The sequence below is a fragment of the Elephas maximus genome, chromosome 4 (genome assembly GCF_024166365.1).
Source record: "Elephas maximus indicus isolate mEleMax1 chromosome 4, mEleMax1 primary haplotype, whole genome shotgun sequence".
NCBI classification, from domain to species: Eukaryota; Metazoa; Chordata; class Mammalia; order Proboscidea; family Elephantidae; genus Elephas; species Elephas maximus.
In genome coordinates this window covers 174,539,788-174,558,215 of record NC_064822.1, presented here as the reverse complement: position 1 = coordinate 174,558,215, position 18,428 = coordinate 174,539,788, and the positions used below count along the sequence as shown (strand labels likewise).

The 18,428-nt window shown below is 49.2% G+C and overlaps 1 protein-coding gene across 1 annotated transcript in view; it reads right to left on the bottom strand.

Moving 5' to 3' along the window:
* ABTB3 (ankyrin repeat and BTB domain containing 3) overlaps positions 1-18,179 on the bottom strand; it is a 371,198-nt gene extending 353,019 nt beyond the window's left edge. Inside the window, exon 1 of the mRNA XM_049884271.1 lies at positions 16,487-18,179. Within this exon, the coding sequence (XP_049740228.1) occupies positions 16,487-17,639 (1,153 nt within the window). The 5' untranslated portion in view covers positions 17,640-18,179. The remainder of the gene's footprint in view (positions 1-16,486) is intronic.
* Positions 18,180-18,428: the final 249 nt, after the last annotated feature.

Here is an 18,428-nt window from a genome sequence, read left to right as displayed (position 1 = left end):
TTCTCGTCTTCTACAGAGAAATTTCTTTCAGGCTTAAGTAGAGCAAACAGCTATAGCAGCTCATTCATTTCTAGCTCATCCATCATACCGTGAATTTTATATGTGCTCATGATTGCGCCTTTTGTTCAGGCTGCTGGGAAGCTCCGTGTAAATCTATAGCCAGGTCCAGCAGGTTGAGCAGGAGAACAGGGCCTTGTTACATGTCACAACATTTCAAGACATGTCACTGAGAGACTGTCTTTTTCCCTCCTCTCCTAAAGTGTACTCAGGTTTTCAGTAAGATGACCTGGGTTCAAATCCCAGTTCCGCTGCTTCCTATCCTTGTGATCTTGGGTCAGCCAGCTGGCTTTACTTCTCTGCTCCTGACGGACAATCTTACTAACGCTGGGTGCCTCTGTAAGTACTTCATGTTCCCTTCCCACAGTGTAGTGGTTAAGAACATGGGCCCACGAAGCTGGATCTGAACCCCAGCTCTGCCACTTGCTAGCTGTGGGGCTTTCAGGAAGGCACCCAACCTCCCCATCCCTGTGTCCTCATCTGTAAAACAGGGATAATACTACTTCTCTCGGAGTGCTTGTGAGAGTCGAGATATGCTCTCAATTACTTAGAACAGTGCCGTATAAACACACAATACATGTTAGCTACTTTACCATTAGGAGTCTTTGGGTGGCACAAACAGTTAAGTGCTTGGCTACTAACCTAAAGGTTGGCAGTTCGAGTTCACCCAGAGGTACCTCAGAAGAAAGGCCTGGAGATCTACTTCTGAAAGATCAGCCATTGAAAACCCTATGGAGCACAGTTCTACTCTGACACACATGGGGTCGCCATGAGGTGGAGTCAACTTGATGACAACTGGTCCAAGGTCACACAGCACAGGTACGCCCCTGCAGGACCTGAGCACAGGCCTTCTCACTAGAGGGCTGAGGCGCCTTCCTGCACCTCCCCCGCAGCCTCCCAGGTGCACCTGGGTGAGTTCCAGCACGTTCCACATGACAGGGCTACCAGAGGCCATGAAATCACCAGCTTGCTCGTGGTCTGCTTCCTAAATCCCCAGCTTTCATGCTAGGAGAAAAGAAAACTTGGAGCAGCAGGCAAATTGGCAACAGCAGCTGACGCAGGTGGGGAGAAGTGGGGGCAGGGGGAAGAGAGGTCATGGGGACCCCATACCTGGCCCCCCACACCTGGCCCCTGGGAGCAGAGCCTTTGGCCTCTCCCCTACACCATGCCTGCCCCGCTAGTCTGTAAAAAGATGTTAAGAGACTCATCATCTGGCCTGAAAGTCTTTGCTGCAGAAGGAGGACAGAGGGGATGATGTGGGTGGAGGCAAGGCCTCTAGAGAGAAAGAAACAGATGCAGAATCCAGACACTGACTTGGGGCTGAAGTTCCCTACTCTTCTCTTCCTATTGCCTCAAGACAGCGGCTCTGGTGTGGGAAGGAGAGTAGCCTCCTGGCAACCTTTGCCTTAAACCCCCGCTTCCCCCTCCCACACAGGCTTCCCCATGGCCTGCGTAGCCACCATGCCCAGAGTGGAGGAGGGTGACCCCCCAGATGTCTGTGTCCCTGCAGCTGGTCACACAGTCACCTTTGGAAGCACAAGGGGCCTCACCCACAGTCTGAGGAGGCTTTGTCTCTACCAGCCTGTGTACCTTTTAGGAGTTGCAACCACCACAGGTACAGTTGTACTCCTGTGTGATTATCTGTGAATAAATTAAACCCACCAGAGTTCTGTAAGCTCCTTGAGGGCAGAGACCATGATTGGTTTTGCTGGCAAGGCCCCCACTCTCCAAGTCAGGAAGGAAAGAGCTGAAAAGAGCTGAGTGGGGAAGCCGAGGGAGGGAAAGGCTGTGCCCGCTCCCCAACACATGAAATTTTCCATGGCATCAAGAGAAAGAGGGGAGACGGGAGGAATTTATGCCTGCACGCTTCTTGCGCACATCATGACCCCCATGTGGTACTATGAGCTGGGATTAGGAAGAAACAAGGACACATACCACCAAAAAAAAAAAAAATCAGTTAAGCCATGCAGCCCACCTCTGAGGCAGGCACTGTCTGCTAGCGTCTCACTGGCCCCTGCTCCGAGCTGCCTGTCTGATTAGCTTTCAGGTTTTAATGCACTGGGGAACTGCTAATTTGACTCTGCATTTAGCACACCTGAGCTTCACAGTAATCGCTTTCAGGGGCTCAGCCACAATCTAATGGGGACCTCTGCGTGCTTCCAGACTAGCATTTATTTAGTGCGAGATGTATATAATAAAACCAAAGGTGTTACAGCCAGCTGATAGACTAATCCTCAAACTGAGACAGCACAGTCTCACCAATTCTGCTTCCCAGGAATGACCTGGTTTGGAGGAGATAATGTATCACATGGGCAAGAGATGGGCTAAGAATCCAGAAACCTGGGACACTGCTTCCAGCTCTGCTGTGTGACCATGCGCAAGGCGGAGCCCCACTCTGGGCCTCAGCTTCTCCATCTGTAAAACGTGAGTGTTGGACTAGAGGCTTACTTGGGATGGGGCATGGCATGGGGGAAGGGAGAATTTGAAATCCCTCAGACTGGAGTTCAGCCTCCACTCTGCCAATTACCATCTTAGCGACTTTGAGCAAGTTACTAAGCGTCTCAGATACCTCCAGTGTAAAATGAGGAGCGAAGACATCACCTAACTGCCCTCCCTACACCCACCCTGCCCCCTCCAGCCTGCTATCCGTACTACAGCCAACATGAGCTTTTTTGGACACAAATCTGCTCATGGCATCTCCCTCCTGAAAGCTCTTCAAAGGCTCTCCCATGTCTTTGGGAAAAGATAGACTCCTTAACCTGATATATAAGGCCCTATCTGATCCTATTTGTGGATCATAACAAATTATGGATAACATTTCGAAGAATGGGAATTTTAGAACACTTCATTGTGCTCACGAGGAACCTGTACATAGACCAAGGAGCAGCTATTCGGACAGAACGAGGGAATACTGCATGCTTTAAAGTCAGCAAAGGTGTGCGTAAGGGCTTCACCATACCTATTCAATCTGTATGCTGAGCAAATAATCCAAGAAGCTGGACTATATGAAGAAGAACGGGGCATCAGGATTGGAGGAAGACTCATTAACAACCTGCGTTATACAGATGACACAACCTTGCTTACTGAAAGTGAAGAGGACTTGAAGCGCTTACTGATGAAGATCAAAGACCACAGCCTTCAGTATGGATTACACCTCAACATAAAGAAAACAAAAATCCTCACAACTGGACCAATAAGCAACATCATGATAAATGGAGAAAAGATTGAAGTTGTCAAGGATTTCATTTTACATGGATTCACAATCAACACCCATGGAAACAGCAGTCAAGAAATCAAAAGACACATTGCATTGGGTAAATCTGTTGCAAAAGACCTCTTTAAAGTGTTGAAAAGCAAAGATGTCACCTTGAAGACTAAGGTGCGCCTGACCCAGGCCGTGGTATTTTCAATTGCATCATATGCACGTGAAAGCCGGACAACGAATAAGGAAGACCAAAGAAGAATTGACACCTTTGAATTGTGGTGTTGGTGAAGAATATTGAATATACCATGGACTGCCAAAAGAACAAACAAATCTGTCCTGGAAGAAGTACAACCAGAATGCTCCATAGAAGCAAGGATGGCGAGACTGCGTCTTACATACTTTGGACACGTTGTCAGGACAGATCAGTCCCTGAAGAAGGACATCGTGCTTGGTAAAGCACAGGGTCAGCGAAAAAGAGGAAGACCCTTAATGAGATGGATTGACACAGTGGCTGCAACAATGGGCTTAAGCATAACAATGGTTGTGGGCATGGCGGAGGTCCAGGCAGTGTTTCTTTCTGTGGTACATAGGGTTGCTATGGGTCGGAATCAACTCAATGGCACCTAATAACAACACTTGATCTAACCCTACCCAGCTCCCCTCTCCCACTCCAGCCACACTGGCCGCTCCTCAATCTCACACTGCTCCCTTCTGCCACAGGTCCTTTGCACATGCTGTTTGCATTCATAAAGTGCTCTTCCTACCCTTTCTACCAAAATAGCCGTGCTTCAGCCTCAATTCAAGCCTCACTTCCTCAGCCAAGCCTCCCCTTCCTCCCAACCACATTAAGGTCTCAATAAACACCCTAATAGCCCCCCGCATCTCTCCCGTGGAGCAACTGTCACAAATTTACACGTGTGTGATTATTTGGTAAGTAAACTAGATCCACCACTGTCCTGAAAGCTCTACGAGGGCTGGGACCAGGTTTGTTAGCATCTAGCACAGTGCCTGCAGAGATAATCATAATGAATGTAATAAAAGCCAACCATGGCCAACACTTACTAACTTACTACTAACACTTGCTACATGTCGGGCACTTCCCAACAGCCCTAAGAATTAGATGTTATTAGTATTCCAGGGGAATAATTAGTTCGGAGGAAAACTGAGTCACAGAGAAGTTAGGTAATTTACCCAATATTACACAGATAATAAGTGGTTAAACCCAGAAATCTGATTACTAGTAGACGATCTAAAGCCTTCCACCCACTCAACAAATGATGGAGTATTCAGAGAACATGTTTTTAAGCAAGGAGACTGGCACTTCAAAAGCACTCAGTATAAAAATAATAGTAATTGCTAATAGGCATTCAGTGCTTTTAACGTGGCCGACACTATTCTGAGGACTTTTACAAGAATTAACTCATTTTATCCTTCCAAGCTGGAGCCCCGGTGACACATTGGTTAAGTGTTCTGCTGCTAACCAAAAGGTCGAAGTGGGAATCCACAAGCTGCTCCTTGGAAACTCTATGGGGGCAGTTCTACTCTGTCCTGTAGGGTCACTACGAGTCCAAACTGACTTCACCGCAATGGGTTTTGTTTGTTTGTTTGTTAATTTGTTTGGTATCTTCCCAAGCTAGAGGGAAAACTACCATTACCCACAGTTAACAGATGAGGAAACTGAGGCTCAGAAGGATTAACCTGCTTGCTTAGGTCACCTGGCTCATAGGTGATGACGTCAGAATCTGAATCCTGGTTCCCCTGACTCCAGAGTCTGGGAAAGCCCCAGCTCTGTGATTCTCAGGGAGGACCAGGCTTGTCTCCACCAAGGTAGAGCTGGAAAAAATTTTCCACTGAGCCAAGGGGAAGGTTTCTACAGGCAAAGAGAAGGCCCATGCTCCTTGTAGTGCTGAGTCTACTCAACTAAGTGGGGTGGCCACCCCTCTTTCTCCAACAGCACCTGACAATAACAATAAAATGGGGGTAAGAAAAATCCACTTCACAAGAACAGAAAAAAAAAAAAAAAAAAAACCCTTCGCCATCAAGTCAATTCCGACTCATAGCAACCTTATAGTACAGGGTAGAGCTGCCCCATAGGGTTTCCAAGGAGCACCTGGTGGATTTGAACGGCCAACCTTTTGGTTAGCAGCTGTAGCTCTTAACCACTATGCCACCAGGGTTTCCTCACAAGAACAGAGTGCAGATTAAATGAGGCAATGTGTGTGAAAAGCCCAGCACAGTGCCTGGCTTAACAACTGTTAGTTCCCCTGCAGATAAAATACCAACATGGCATAAGAAGAGGAGAAAAAGCACCTAAAACAATTTTCCTGGGACACTCATTCTTTTGGATTCATGTTTTATCCTTTTCTGGGAGCTTCACATCTCTATTCACTATTAATCCACATCACAGCCCACTGCCAGTATAGGATTATATTAACAATAATAATAAAAGTAAAAGATAACAATTATTAAGTAATACTATGTATGAAGCACTAGCATGAATACTTTGCATCCATTATATTATTTTAACTCATACGAAAATTCTAGGAGGCAATCCAGAGCCAGACTACCTGGGTTCAAATCTGGCTCAACCACCTTAGGCAAATTATTTAAACTTTCTGTTCCTCAGTTTCCCAATCTGTAAAATGGTTATGATAGCACCTGCTTCATGAGAGTCAGGAGCCCTGGTAGCAAAATGGTTAAGTGCTCAGCTGCTAACCGAAAGGTTGGCAGTTCAAACCCACCTGCAGCTCTTCGGGAGAAAGTTGTGGCAGTCTGCTTCCATAAAGATTACAGCCTTGGAAACCTATCGGGCATTCAGCTCATCCCACAGGGTTGCTAGGAGTCAGAATTAACAAGACAGCAAAGGGTTCGGTTTTGGTTTGGCTTCATGAGATTGCTTGAGTATTAAAATAGTTAATATATGGTAGCAGTGATGGCTAGTTCTCAACTTAAAATCCCCCACCAATAATACAGAATTTTGGCTGGCAGTGGCTGCCCTGCTGAAGACCATAATTCCCAGTCCCTTTGCATCTAGTTGAGGCCGTGTGAATGAATTCTGGTGAATGGAATGTGGAAGAAATTGATATGTCCACATCCAGGCCCTCTTGTAAAAAATCTCCCACACTATCCTCAACACTCTCTGTGTCCCCAATCAGGGAAGTTCCTGGCAGTCACATGTTCCAGGTGTCAGGACCTCCATCAACCTGGTGGAACAGAGTACTTCCTTCCCCTGCCATCGACTGGACTTGACGTGAATGAGAAAACAACTTTTATTGTTAAGACCCACTAAGATTTTAGGGTCTATTTAATAGTTCAATTTGCATTATCCTAACTAACACAGGAATTGGTACCAGAAGTGGGGTGTCTAAAATACATGGCATTGGCTTACAAGTCAGGAGTGAGTAATTTTTATTAGAGGCTGGAAAAATGGAGATCCATGCTACACAGCAGTAAAATGTTTGGTTAAACTGTGATCTGTGATAACTTAGAAGGCATAACTCATGCTTACTAGTCTACAACTCTAGAGAAAAAAGTTAGGGAAAAGAATGTTAATAGAGTTTGCTGATCGTTATTGGCTGAGTTTCAGCAAGACATCAGAGAAAGAGATGAGCTCAGGCATGAATCAACTTGTTTGCAAGTAAAAATGGCAAGGAATAGTGGAAGGGTGAAGAAGACAACTATTTCTAGGCCCCAAACTGACACGAGAAAGAACTGAGAAGGCTTTTAGGTGAAATCAATATCAAATTAAGGGTATACATTTTTCACCTAACCCTGATGGCTTCAAGGTAGCTTCCACTTAAATTTAGAGAGGAAGAGGAGAAAGGAGTAAAGAAATAATCCAGGCTTGAGAAGTAAGTCTAAAAAATAACCTTGGATGTAGCTCCTGGCATGCTAGAAGCCATAGATAAAAATCCTACTAAATTGTTGAAAGAATTGTACTGCCAAAATCTATAAGCCTAGATTTTAAAAGTCTTTGTAACAGCATTATAACAATTCTTGCGTCCCTAAAAGCTCAAGGGCAGTTACTAGATTATAAAAGACATGAGCCCCCAAGGAGACCAGACTCTTCAACACCCGCTTCAGGTGTGGTCAAGAATGATAGACAAGGAGGATTCTCCCACAGGGGTAGCTGGGAGCATGGAGAACAATGAACCAGGAAATTCTTTCCAGAATCAGAGTCTAATCAAGGACTTTCACCCACTGCCAGCACACAACCACACAACACCTGCTTGGCAAGATTTCCTGACTACTAAGGAGTCCCAGGCTGGATTCCTGGCCAATGCACCTCCTGTGCAGCCACCACCCATCTGACAGCGGAGGCTTACGTGCTGCTATGATCCTGAACAGGTTTCAGCAGAGCTTACAAAGACGGACAAGGAAGAAAGGCTTGGTGATCTACTTCTGAAATCAGCCAATGGAAACTCTATCAATCATAACAGTTTAATCTGCAACCAATCATGGGCATGGTGCAGGACTGGGCAGCATTTCCTTCCATTGTGTATGGGATTGCCATGAGTCGAGGGTCAACTTGATGGCAGCTAACAACAACAACCCGTTGCCATCAAGTCAGCTCCGACTCATACTGATCCTATAGGACAGAGTAGAACTGCCCCATAGGGTTTCTAACGAGAGGCTGGTGGATTCCAACTGCTGACTTTTTGGTTAGCAGCCAAGCTCTTAACCACTTACGGTGTTGGCGAAGAATATTGAATACACCATGGGCTGCCAGAAGAATGAACAAATATGTCTTGGAAGAAGTACAGGCAGAGTGCTCCTCGGAAGCGAGGATGGTAAGACTTTGTCTCGCATACTTTGGACGTTACCAGGAGGGACCAGTCCCTGGAGAAGGACATCACGCTTGGTAAAGTAGAGGCTCCGCCAAAAAGAGGAAGACCCACAATGAGATGGATTGACACAGTGGCTGTAACAACGGGCTCAGACATAGCAACAATTGCGAGGATGGTGCAGAAGTGGCCAGTGCTTCGTCCTGTTCTGCATGGGGTCACAGTGAGTTGGAACGGACTTAACGGCACCCAACAACAGCAACAAGGACCAGTAACTGCTATGTGTCTGCCACTGTTACCTTTTCCAAATGAGAGTTTCATCGTGGTTATCCTGTCCATCCTGACCTGCTCCAATAACGTGTATGGAGAGCAGAAGGTAGAGTGGCAGATAACTTGTGTCATTGGTTCACGGGTCCCTGGACCACGCAGATCCATACTCAGTCCGATGGAGAAAACGGAGCATCACTCTAAGATCCGGCACTTTAAGTTGGAAGCAGTGATTGGGCATACCTTGGGTTTCCTCCCTTGGGGAAAGGGGAATGTGTTTTGTGTGTGAGCAGAAAAATGTACAGATATTTGGTGCCCAGAGGGGCAGATTATAGCAGACGGGAAGCTGCTGGTCTCCTCTTGCACAGTGCAGAGTTCTTGCCAGGAAGTGACAGCCCATTCAACAACCCTTGAATCTAGGTGGGGCCATGTGGCTGAGCTCTGGCCAATGATATATGGGCACAAGGGATGTAGGTGCCTTTCACGCTTAGCCCAGAGAACGTTTCTTAAGATCCTCCACGCTCTGTTTTTCCCCTCTCTACTGGCTGGATGAATGCCCAACGAAGGCCCTGAAAGCAACAGGTTGAAGCAGAAGGAAAATCTCCACCAGTCTCACTTTCTAAATGACCTTCCCACCTCCTCCCACCGCACCCGTCTCCCAATCAGACTACAGAGTAGAACTGCCCCACAGGGTTTCTAAGGCTGTAAATCTTTACCGAAGCAGACTGCCACATCTTTTTCCTGCAGAGTGGCTGCATTCGAATGTCGACCTTTCAGTTAGCAGACGCCAAGTACTTAACCACCGCACCATCGGGGTCCTCAATCAGACTGTAAGGACTGTAGTGAGTAGGAAATAATCTTGCATTCCGTTATGAGATTTTAAGGTTGTCTTTTCCAACAGCTAATGTAGCTCGAACAATTATAATGTGCAAAGCTCTTAAAACAGTGACTGGGACATAATAAACACTATACAAGTGTAGCTACTACTATTAAAATAAAATAAAAAAACCAACCCATTGCCATCAAGTCGATTTCAACTCATAGTGACCTAATAGGAGAGAGTAGAACTGCCCCATAGGATTTCCAAGCCCTGGTAGCACAGTGGTTAAGAGCTGGGGTGCCGACCAAAAGATCAGCAGTTCGAATCCACCAGTGGCTCTTTGGAAATCCCCTGGAGCACTTCTACTCTGTCCTATAGGGTCACTGTGAGTCGGAATCGACTTAGCTGCAATGGGTTTGGCTTCTCGGTTTTTTTATAGGGTTTTCAAGGCTGTAATCTTTACGGAAGCAGACTGCCATATCTTTCTCCCATGGAGCGTCTAGTGGGTTCTAACCACTAACCTTTCGATTAGCAGCCAAGAGCTTTAACCAATTCGCCATCAGAGCCCCTTGCTACTACTATAACAATCCCCATTTTACAGATGGGGAGACTGAGGCTTAGAGGTGTGTCTGACTCCAGAGTCAACTACTATTCTATATTTACCTCTCAGTAGATGATAATGACACCCATTTTATAGGTGAATTCAGAGCCTGGCTTAAGGTCACAAATAATAACAGCCTCATAATTTGAGGCCTCCCTTCTTCTCAAAGGCCATCTGCCTCCACCCCCCACCCCTGCCTTCAGATTAGTCCGTCATTGTTTTATTTTGTTCCTTCTTTGTATTTTCTTTTTCAGGGAACACTCTATCTACAAATGTCCCAGCAATGAAGTGGCAGCCCTGCACAGAAAACCAAATAACCCTCTACTGACCCAAATTCCAACTTTTAATTTATATCAAGCCAGTTAATTAAAAACGTGCTCTGTGAACGCAGACACTGCTGCGGCTGGCTCTTGAGATAGCTTTCTGCTGTTCTTCTTAAGAAGCTGGGTTTCTCCTGTGACATTTTGGTCCAGCACGGGGACGCTGTACCATGGGACAGCATGACCAACCCGAGGACAGGACAACGCCTAAGCAGGTATATGGTGCAGAATCTGAGCTGAGGGGGCAACAGAAAAATAAAACCTGAACGCCAACCTCCCCACCAAGCTAGTTTGGGCAGAGGCTAGGGCTCTTGTTAATTAATGTTTATGAAGTGACTTGGTATCCCTGAAATGAAAGAGACTATTCAAAATGCCCAGAGGATTTTTATTATCACCAGCCCATGTAATCCATTTTAAGGTAGTCTTCATTACTGAGTCTCTACTATGTGGCAGGCGTTTTCACATATTTTATCTGATTTATCCTTTTAATCACCCTAGATGGTAGGTTTGGGTTTTCTTTCTTTTTTATGTCTTTCTTTTTCCCCCTTAACTTCACTGTGCAGACGAAAAAACCAAATTCAGCAAAATCAAATCACTTCCTCCACAGTGGCAGGACTCAAGTTCAAGGCCAGCTCTAAGTGTGAAGTCCCTCCCCCTTTCACCACACCACACTGCCTCTTCCAGTCTTTCTTTCAACTCTTTTCTGCATTAAAACAAAATCTTACTCAAAGATGCCTAAGGCTTTTTTGGAGGGGTATGCCTTTTTCGTTGAAGGGTATTTTGCACTGTGAAACCCGCAAATCTTAATTGTATCATGCGATGAGCTTTAACAGATACATACACCCCTGAACCCCACACTACTATCAACATACGAAACATTTCTATCACCCCAGAAAGTTCCCTGGTGCCCTTCACTAAGGATGCCTTTAAAAAGGGGGGTGGGGGGAAACGAATAAAATGAACTATTTTCCTTGGACCAAAAAAAATCTTTCTAGAACTGCTGGAGTGGGGTTATGCCCCGAGGGTCAATTCCCAAGATGAGCGCACCGAATTATTTCGGGTTGGAGAATATCAACAAGGAGATCCAGCTAAAATTCTGTGCTCTTCTGGCTGTACCCACACTGAACACACTGGGATGAACTGATCTGGGTGAGATGAAGAAAAGAGATATTTTTGTGTCTGCCTTATTGCCAGAACTACCGTCACCATTTTATCCCCTTCCATGTGTTAGGTAAAAAAACTACACTATAATTGCTTTATACACATAATCTCATTTAATCGTCATGATTATTATCTCTATTTTACAGCTGAGCAAACTGGGGCTCAGAGAGGTTAGGTAACATACCTAACAGCACACAGCTAGAAAATGGCAGCCTTGAAATTCACAGCCAGGAAGTCTGATTTCAGAGGCCATTTTCTTAAAGACTGCCTCTACAGTCGCTGATGAGTAAATTTTAAATCTCAGAGATTTAAAGGGTCAGTTATATTCATTCAACAAAGAGTTCTGAGACTCTACTAAGTGCTAGGCATTGTGCTGGATGGTGTGGAGGGAAACACAAAGATGGTCAAGACGTGAAATCTGCACTGGCAGCACCCACAGTATGATGAGGAGACAGATGCTTGAGACAAGGTGTCTTAGCTTCCTAACGCTGCTGCAGTAGAAATACCACAGTGGGTGGCTTTAAAGAACAGAAATTCATTTTCTCATCATTCTGGAAGCTAAAAGTTCAAATCAGGGTCTCGGCCTTGTCCATTCCTTATCGGCAGCCCTAGCCGTTCCTTGGTTCTTTGGTGATCCTCACATGTCCTTTGACTTCCTGGGGTATACATATCTCTGTATCTAATCCGCTCATTTTCTAACTCAGAGGTGATGAGATTTAGAGCCCACCCCTGCTCAGGTATGACCCAATTAACAGAACAAAGAGGCTCCTATTTTCAAACAGGATTACATCCACAGGTATAGGTGTTAGGATTTCAATACATATCTTGGGGAAACACAATTTAATCCACAACATGGAAGATAACATAGGATGTGAAAAGGGTGCGTTTAAGACCCTGGTTTGGGGAGTGAGGGAGGTGTTGTATCAAGGGTACATCCCTTTCCAGGGTTACAGGGAGGAGCACCCTTGAGCCAGGTCTTCAAGGATGACTGGTGGCAACTGGCCAGTTCTGAAGGGGTTTAGGGTAAAATGATAAATGCCTCCAAAGGCATGGTGAAGCACTTCTGTCTACTCCTTACTTAGCTTTAGCCAAATCACTGGAGCCAGATTTTAAAACTCACAGAAACAACACCACTAACTGGGTTCTCTTAGCTATTGCTCCAACTCTTCTAAACAGCTGAAAATCAACAAAAGGAAAAAAGCCAACACTAAGGGGTAAAAGTCACCGCAAAGTTCATGCCTTAGAGCCCATTCATGTGATTTTTGGGAACCACCAACCCCTTGTTTAGAATCAATTACCTTTTGTTTTCTGAGTCAGGGCCATTCTGACTAGTTTCATGTTTCCTCAGGCTTTGGTAGTCTAGCGGTAGAAAATTAGAAGGGTGGGCAGGTGCAGAGATGGCGATAAGAAGAGGTAACCTAGGTTGTAAGACTTGTAAAGCTGATTCAAGAAACTCAAAAAGGCAATAGCTTCTTTCAGGACACAATACACCGTGTAATATAGTACAATAGCTTGCTCAACTCGACAGGCATCTAATAAAGGTCCAACTGTGTACCAGCCCTCTCTTAGGCTTGGCAGAGGATATAAAAACATGTAAACCCAGGATCTCTTCAGTCCAGTTTGGTAGGAACAACAAAACCAGGTGCTGTTGAGTCAGTTCCAACTTATGGCAGCCCAATATGTGTCAGAGTGGAACTGTGCTCCGTAGGATTTTCAATGGCCGAGTTTTTGGAAGTAAATCACCACCCCTTTCTTCTGAGGTGCCTCTCAGTTGGACTCAAACCTCCAAACTTTTGGTTAGCAGCTGAGCAAGTTATCTGTTTATAACACCCAGGGACTCCAGTAGGAACAAAGGGTATATAAATTGGGGCAGGATGGATGTCAGGCTGTGAAAGTCTCTGCTAACTATGTAGGTAATGAAGGACCAGGTAGGATAGCCAGGTAAGTAATTCATCTGCCTCTCACTAAAGAGTCATACAGACAGTGATTAAGACTACTAACCCTGGAGCCAGACTGCCCGCATCCAAATAAGCAAGACACTTAAGTTCCCTGAGCCTCAGTTTCCTCATCTGTATAATGGAGATAATAGTATACCTTTTCAAGGGCATGTTGAAGGTCAAATGTGTCAATATACATTGCAGGCCTAGGTGAGTGTTAGTTGCCATTATCTCTGTATCCCGAGGCCTGCTCAGTCCCTGGCACATGGTAACTTCTCAAGAAGTATTGATGAACAAACGAATTCACAAATGAATGAGTAAGTGAAGCTACTGAGTTAAAGGAGGAAAAAATCAATTATGTAAGGTATGTTCTCTTTAATAAGGCTTGCAGATCAGAAAGACCGCCATCCAAAACAGTTTAAAAAATGGGTTTGATGTTTAATGTATGTCTCTGATATCTAAGAAATTAATCACTCCTTCTTGAACACTTCTGGATTAATGGCCTGCCATTTTAAACGGGCCCAGGGAAAAAAACTGAAGCGATCACAATGAAATTATAGTAAAGCTCTGACCAAGAGATGACTGAAGGGGCCCTGAAACCCAGGGAGTTAAGCTCTGTGGTGTGGGAAGCGCTGCAATGGCAGCAAACCCCAACCACCACTTACTCACCCTGCCCAAAACCCACTCTGTGGTCTTCTCCTTCCTTAAATGATACTTACTCCAAAAGGATAAACACAAAAACTGTCTTTAAAATCTATTAAGGACCATAAAGTAAAACCAGTTTGAAAAATATAGAGGCTACTAACCCAGACAGAAAGAGCCCTGGTGGTGCAACTGTTAAGCATTCAGATACTAACAAAAAAGTTGGCGGTTCAAACTCACCAGCAGCTCCTCGGGAGAAAGACCTGGCAATCTGTTCCTGTAAAGATTACACAGCCTAGGAAACCTTATGGGGCAGTTCTCCTCTGTCCTATAAGGTTGCCATGAGTTGGAGTAGACAGCACACAATAACAACACAGACAGAGCTGCAAGAGGACCTTTGTTGTTGCTGCTGGGTGTCATCCAGTCGGTTTTAGACTCAGAGACCTCATGTGACAGAGTAGAACTACCTCATAGGGTTTCCTAGGAAGTAATCTTCACTGGGAGCAGATCGCCAGGTCTGTCTCCCGCAGAGTGGCTGGGTAGGAGCAGCTGGGTGGGTTTGAACTGCCGACCTTTCAGTTAGCAGGCAATTTGCTTAACCATTGCACCTCCAGGGCTCCTCAAGAGGATCTAGTGGATCCATCATACACCCAGCCCCTTATTTTACTGATAAGTAAACTGAAGCCTAGAGAAGGAAAGTGACTTTCCCAAAGTCACAACTTGAAGAGCATGGCAGACAGAGTGGAACCAGGGCCCAGACCAGAGCCCCCTAAAGAAAACACTGTTTCTCTCAGCAGAAAGGCTGAGGGAGAAAGAGGAGGTGGTTCCAGGCCCCAGCAGGGAGGTCTGGGGGTGGGAAGGGCAAAGGAGTAAAGGATTTTAGTGATGAGGGAGGAGAAGACCAGGGAGCACGGGAAAACCAAAATTAAGGCCCTCTGCCTTTTTGGGTGGAGGTGGGGTTGCACAGAACAATCTAGCCCAAAGCTCCTGTGTTCTGCAGGTGAATCCTTCCCCTTCTGAAAAGGCACTAAGACTAATGCCTTCTCCCTACACTTTCATAGCGGTGTATGTGTGTGTGTGTGTGTGTGTGTGTGTGTGTGTGTGTGTGCAGAAGCGCGTGACTCACAGATACCTTCTCTCTCTGCTGTGCCCTCGGCTGCCAGCAGAAAGGGATCGGCTCTGGCAAAGACACCTAGAAGAGTCTCCGGGATCAACGCCGAAGTCTCGATCCTGACCCCTACACATTCGCTTCGCTCCTTCATTCCCTTCCCCCACCGATGATCAAACCCAGGTGAAGGGACCGAGAGCTGGAGGGTCGGTTTCCGACGGGCTTCTGCTGGAGCCGTGAGTCCCTCGCGCCTGCTCGCTCCTGCGCACACTCAGACACACTTGCAAGCACACGCACACACAGACCCGCTCAGGCACACGCACACACGCACTCATATGTACACACTTGGCACCCCTGGAGGCCCGGCCGCGCCCGCTGCATCTCTCCATTGGCCCTCAGGAAGCAGACAGGCAGCAACAAGAATGAAATCTGCCCAGAAAGACTGCATTTCAGCTCCAACCACGCAACCTCCGGCCAAACCGCCGAATACGTAACAAAGTTTTATTTCGCTTTTAGAGTCTCCAGTTACGCTTCTACCATTTCCTGTGGAAAATTGAAGCTTTGAAGTGCCTAGCTCCCGCTTTCGCAGACAGGCAGGACCGCCAGCGCAAGCCCTCGAAAACAAGCGCCCTTCGCCCCACCCCCTCCGCCACCAGAACTGCGGGTTCAGATCCACCCGGCTCTGGCCTCCATAACAGCGGGGTGAGGGGAGAGGATGGCAGAACCTGCTGGAAACCACTCTCTAAGCTGATAACCCCCTCCAGAACTCCCGCCCCACCCACCTTCCCGGGCTTCCTAGTGGCACCCCTCTAGCCAAGTGGTGACAGCTGCAGCTCCCTGCCCAAATGAACGGAGAGCGCTAAGAGCTGGGTGGTCGGAACTGGAGACTTTCTCCATTGCGTAGTACCCACCAGCGGTGCGCTCTGGCCTTCAAAAGCTGCCCTGGAAAAACTTGGGACCCGCAGCAGTCTTTCCGCTCCACTTTCTCACCACACACACACACACACACACACACACACGCACCCCCCCCCCCCCCCCCCCACATCTCCCTGACTGTCTCCAGGTCAAGCGAGCTCTTAACTGTTCTCCCTTTATCGCCTTGGGGCCTCTCCATCCCCGGGGCACCGCCGAAGTCTCCAGAGGGCGCGGGGAAGCAAGAAAACTGGAAGGCAAAGGGAGGAACGCGCCTACTCCCGAGCCAAACTCATGCTCCCAGGAATTTGGCATTTTCAAGGTCAAAACAGAGATCTAACAGAAAATAGGTACCGGGCGCGAATGATTGCGAACCTGCCCCCCAAATGGTGGTTACGCCCACTGCCAGCCCGAGGCCTCAGCCGCCCAGCCTGCAGCCGGGTGTGGAACGTTCACTCCAGGACCTGAGGCCCTACCAGCCGCGTAAAGTGCTTGGATTCTGTGCGCAGGAGGGAGCTGCTGGGTTTCGCGCTGCCTCCATCCGGGCCGTACCCTCAGAGGCTTGGGACGGCAGGGGGTGACCGGAGCTACGTGGGAGGGGAGCTAGAGACAAACTTGGGCCGAGAGTTGGTGGGGTCGGTGGGAGGGGGCGGCGCCCGCGTGGTCACTTACCGCTGGCGTTCTTCCCGCAGATGAGGTGCTGGTAGGGCTGCAGGAGCCCCCAAATCTCCGAGTCGTTGTTGACGGCGTGCTCCAGTGTCTCCACGGTGAACTTTGGCGCCTCGAGGAGCGCGTGGTGGTGATGATGGTGGTGGTTGGCGGCTGCGGTGGCCGGCGGGGCTGCGGCAGCGGCTGCTGGTGGGGCGCAACAGCTGCTGCCCCCGCTGGCGCTGCTGGCTGCGCTGCAGGCGCCGCCGCTCGCCGCTCCCCCTCCGGGTGCCTCTCGCTCCTTGTCCGCCGCGGGGGCCGCCCCGGGGACCGAGCTCGGGCCTGAGATGGAACCCGGGCCTGAGATGGAACCCGGGCCCGAGCTGGGGCCGCTGCAGCTCCGGGGCAGCCCTGAGGCCACGACCCGCCCGTAGATGTCCCGGAAGAGGCTCTCCATGCAAGCCGTCAGGTAGATGGCGGCGTGTTCGTGGATGCGCAGCGCCACGCGGCTGTCCACCATCCAGCGATACACGCGGCCCACCGAGAAGGTGAGGCCGCAGCGCGCCGACTTGCCGCGGCCCAGGCGGTCGCCGCCGGAGCTGCTCATGTTGTAGAGGGACAGCGCAGCCAGCGCGGCCGCTGTGCAGTGAGCTGCCAAGCCCCAGGACAACACGATCTCCATGGCACTCTGGATCTCGTACTTGGTGCACTTGGCGAAGCGCAGGCTCAGGCGTTGCGCCTCCTTGGCGATGCGCACCAGCGCCCGGCTCACCAACGTGGACAGCTTAGCCAGCGCGTCCTTGGGCAAGCCTCCGGGCACCGCCAGGCCTGCCCGAGGCTCCCGCGAGCGCAGCAGCAGAGCCTCCAGCTCCTGGAGGGTCCAGGGGACCTCGTCGAGGTCCGGCAGCAGCCGCGAGCAGTGCTGACCGGCGCAGTCCAGCCCTTCGGAGTCTTCCACCAGGGCAGTGTTGACAGTGTCAAAGCTGTTGTGCCGGCTGTGCATGGAGTCAGCTAGAGGCGGCCAGCAGCTCCCGCCATATGGGGACGCCGGGTGCGAGTCGGAACAGCACAGGGACAAGTTGGAGGAGCGCACCGAGTCCGCCGCACCACCATAACCCGAGTCCAGCGTCAGATCCTCCAGCGTTCGCACCACGGGTTTCTTACCTCTCCTGGCCATCGTTGCGCCACTTCATGCTGTGGCCGCGGGGGAGCCGAGGGGAAGGAGCACCGAGGAGCCCTGTGCCGGGGGAGCGCGGGGAGAGCCGAGTCCCCGACACCCCGGCTCACTTTTCCACCAGCCGCTACTACCAAGTGCTACTACTTTCGGCTGCCTCCCCGAGCCGCCGCCGCCGCCACAGCCGCTCGAGTACACAGAGCAGACTCCAGAGTCATCTTCCAAAGCCCGGGCCGGAGTGGGGGCGCACGGAGGAGCGAGCCAGGCTGGGTGGGAAGCTCACACCTGGACTCGCCGCCTTCATCCAAAATAAAAAGTGTCTGACCTGCTCCTCCCTGGGCTCGGCTGGGCATAGAAGCCGCCCGGCCGGCCGGCCGGCCACAGTGTTTGCAGGACGGAGACGGCTGCAGACGCTGCCGCCGCCGCAGCTCCGCGGGCAGCTGGCTCCCAATTCTCGGCTCCTGACTCGCCACCGCGACTCACTTGGCGCCGCCGGCCCCGCACTGAAGTGCAGCAGCGGCCGCGGCGGCTGCAAACCTGGACTAGCCCTTGCAAACGCCGGGCAGCCAGCGGGGCGGGCGTATGCAAAGCAGGGCAGGCGGAGAGCCAATTGGATCGGAGGATGCTAATTACCCCTCTCGCATTTTCTCTCTCTCTTTCTCTTTTTATTCCTCACCGCACGCGGCCCCGCCCTTCACCCACGCCCCCAGCTGTGACCGAGGCTGCAGGAAGTGGGGAGCAGTGGCCTGGGAGTTGGGGGACCTGCGGAAGCGTAGAGACACAGACGCTGCC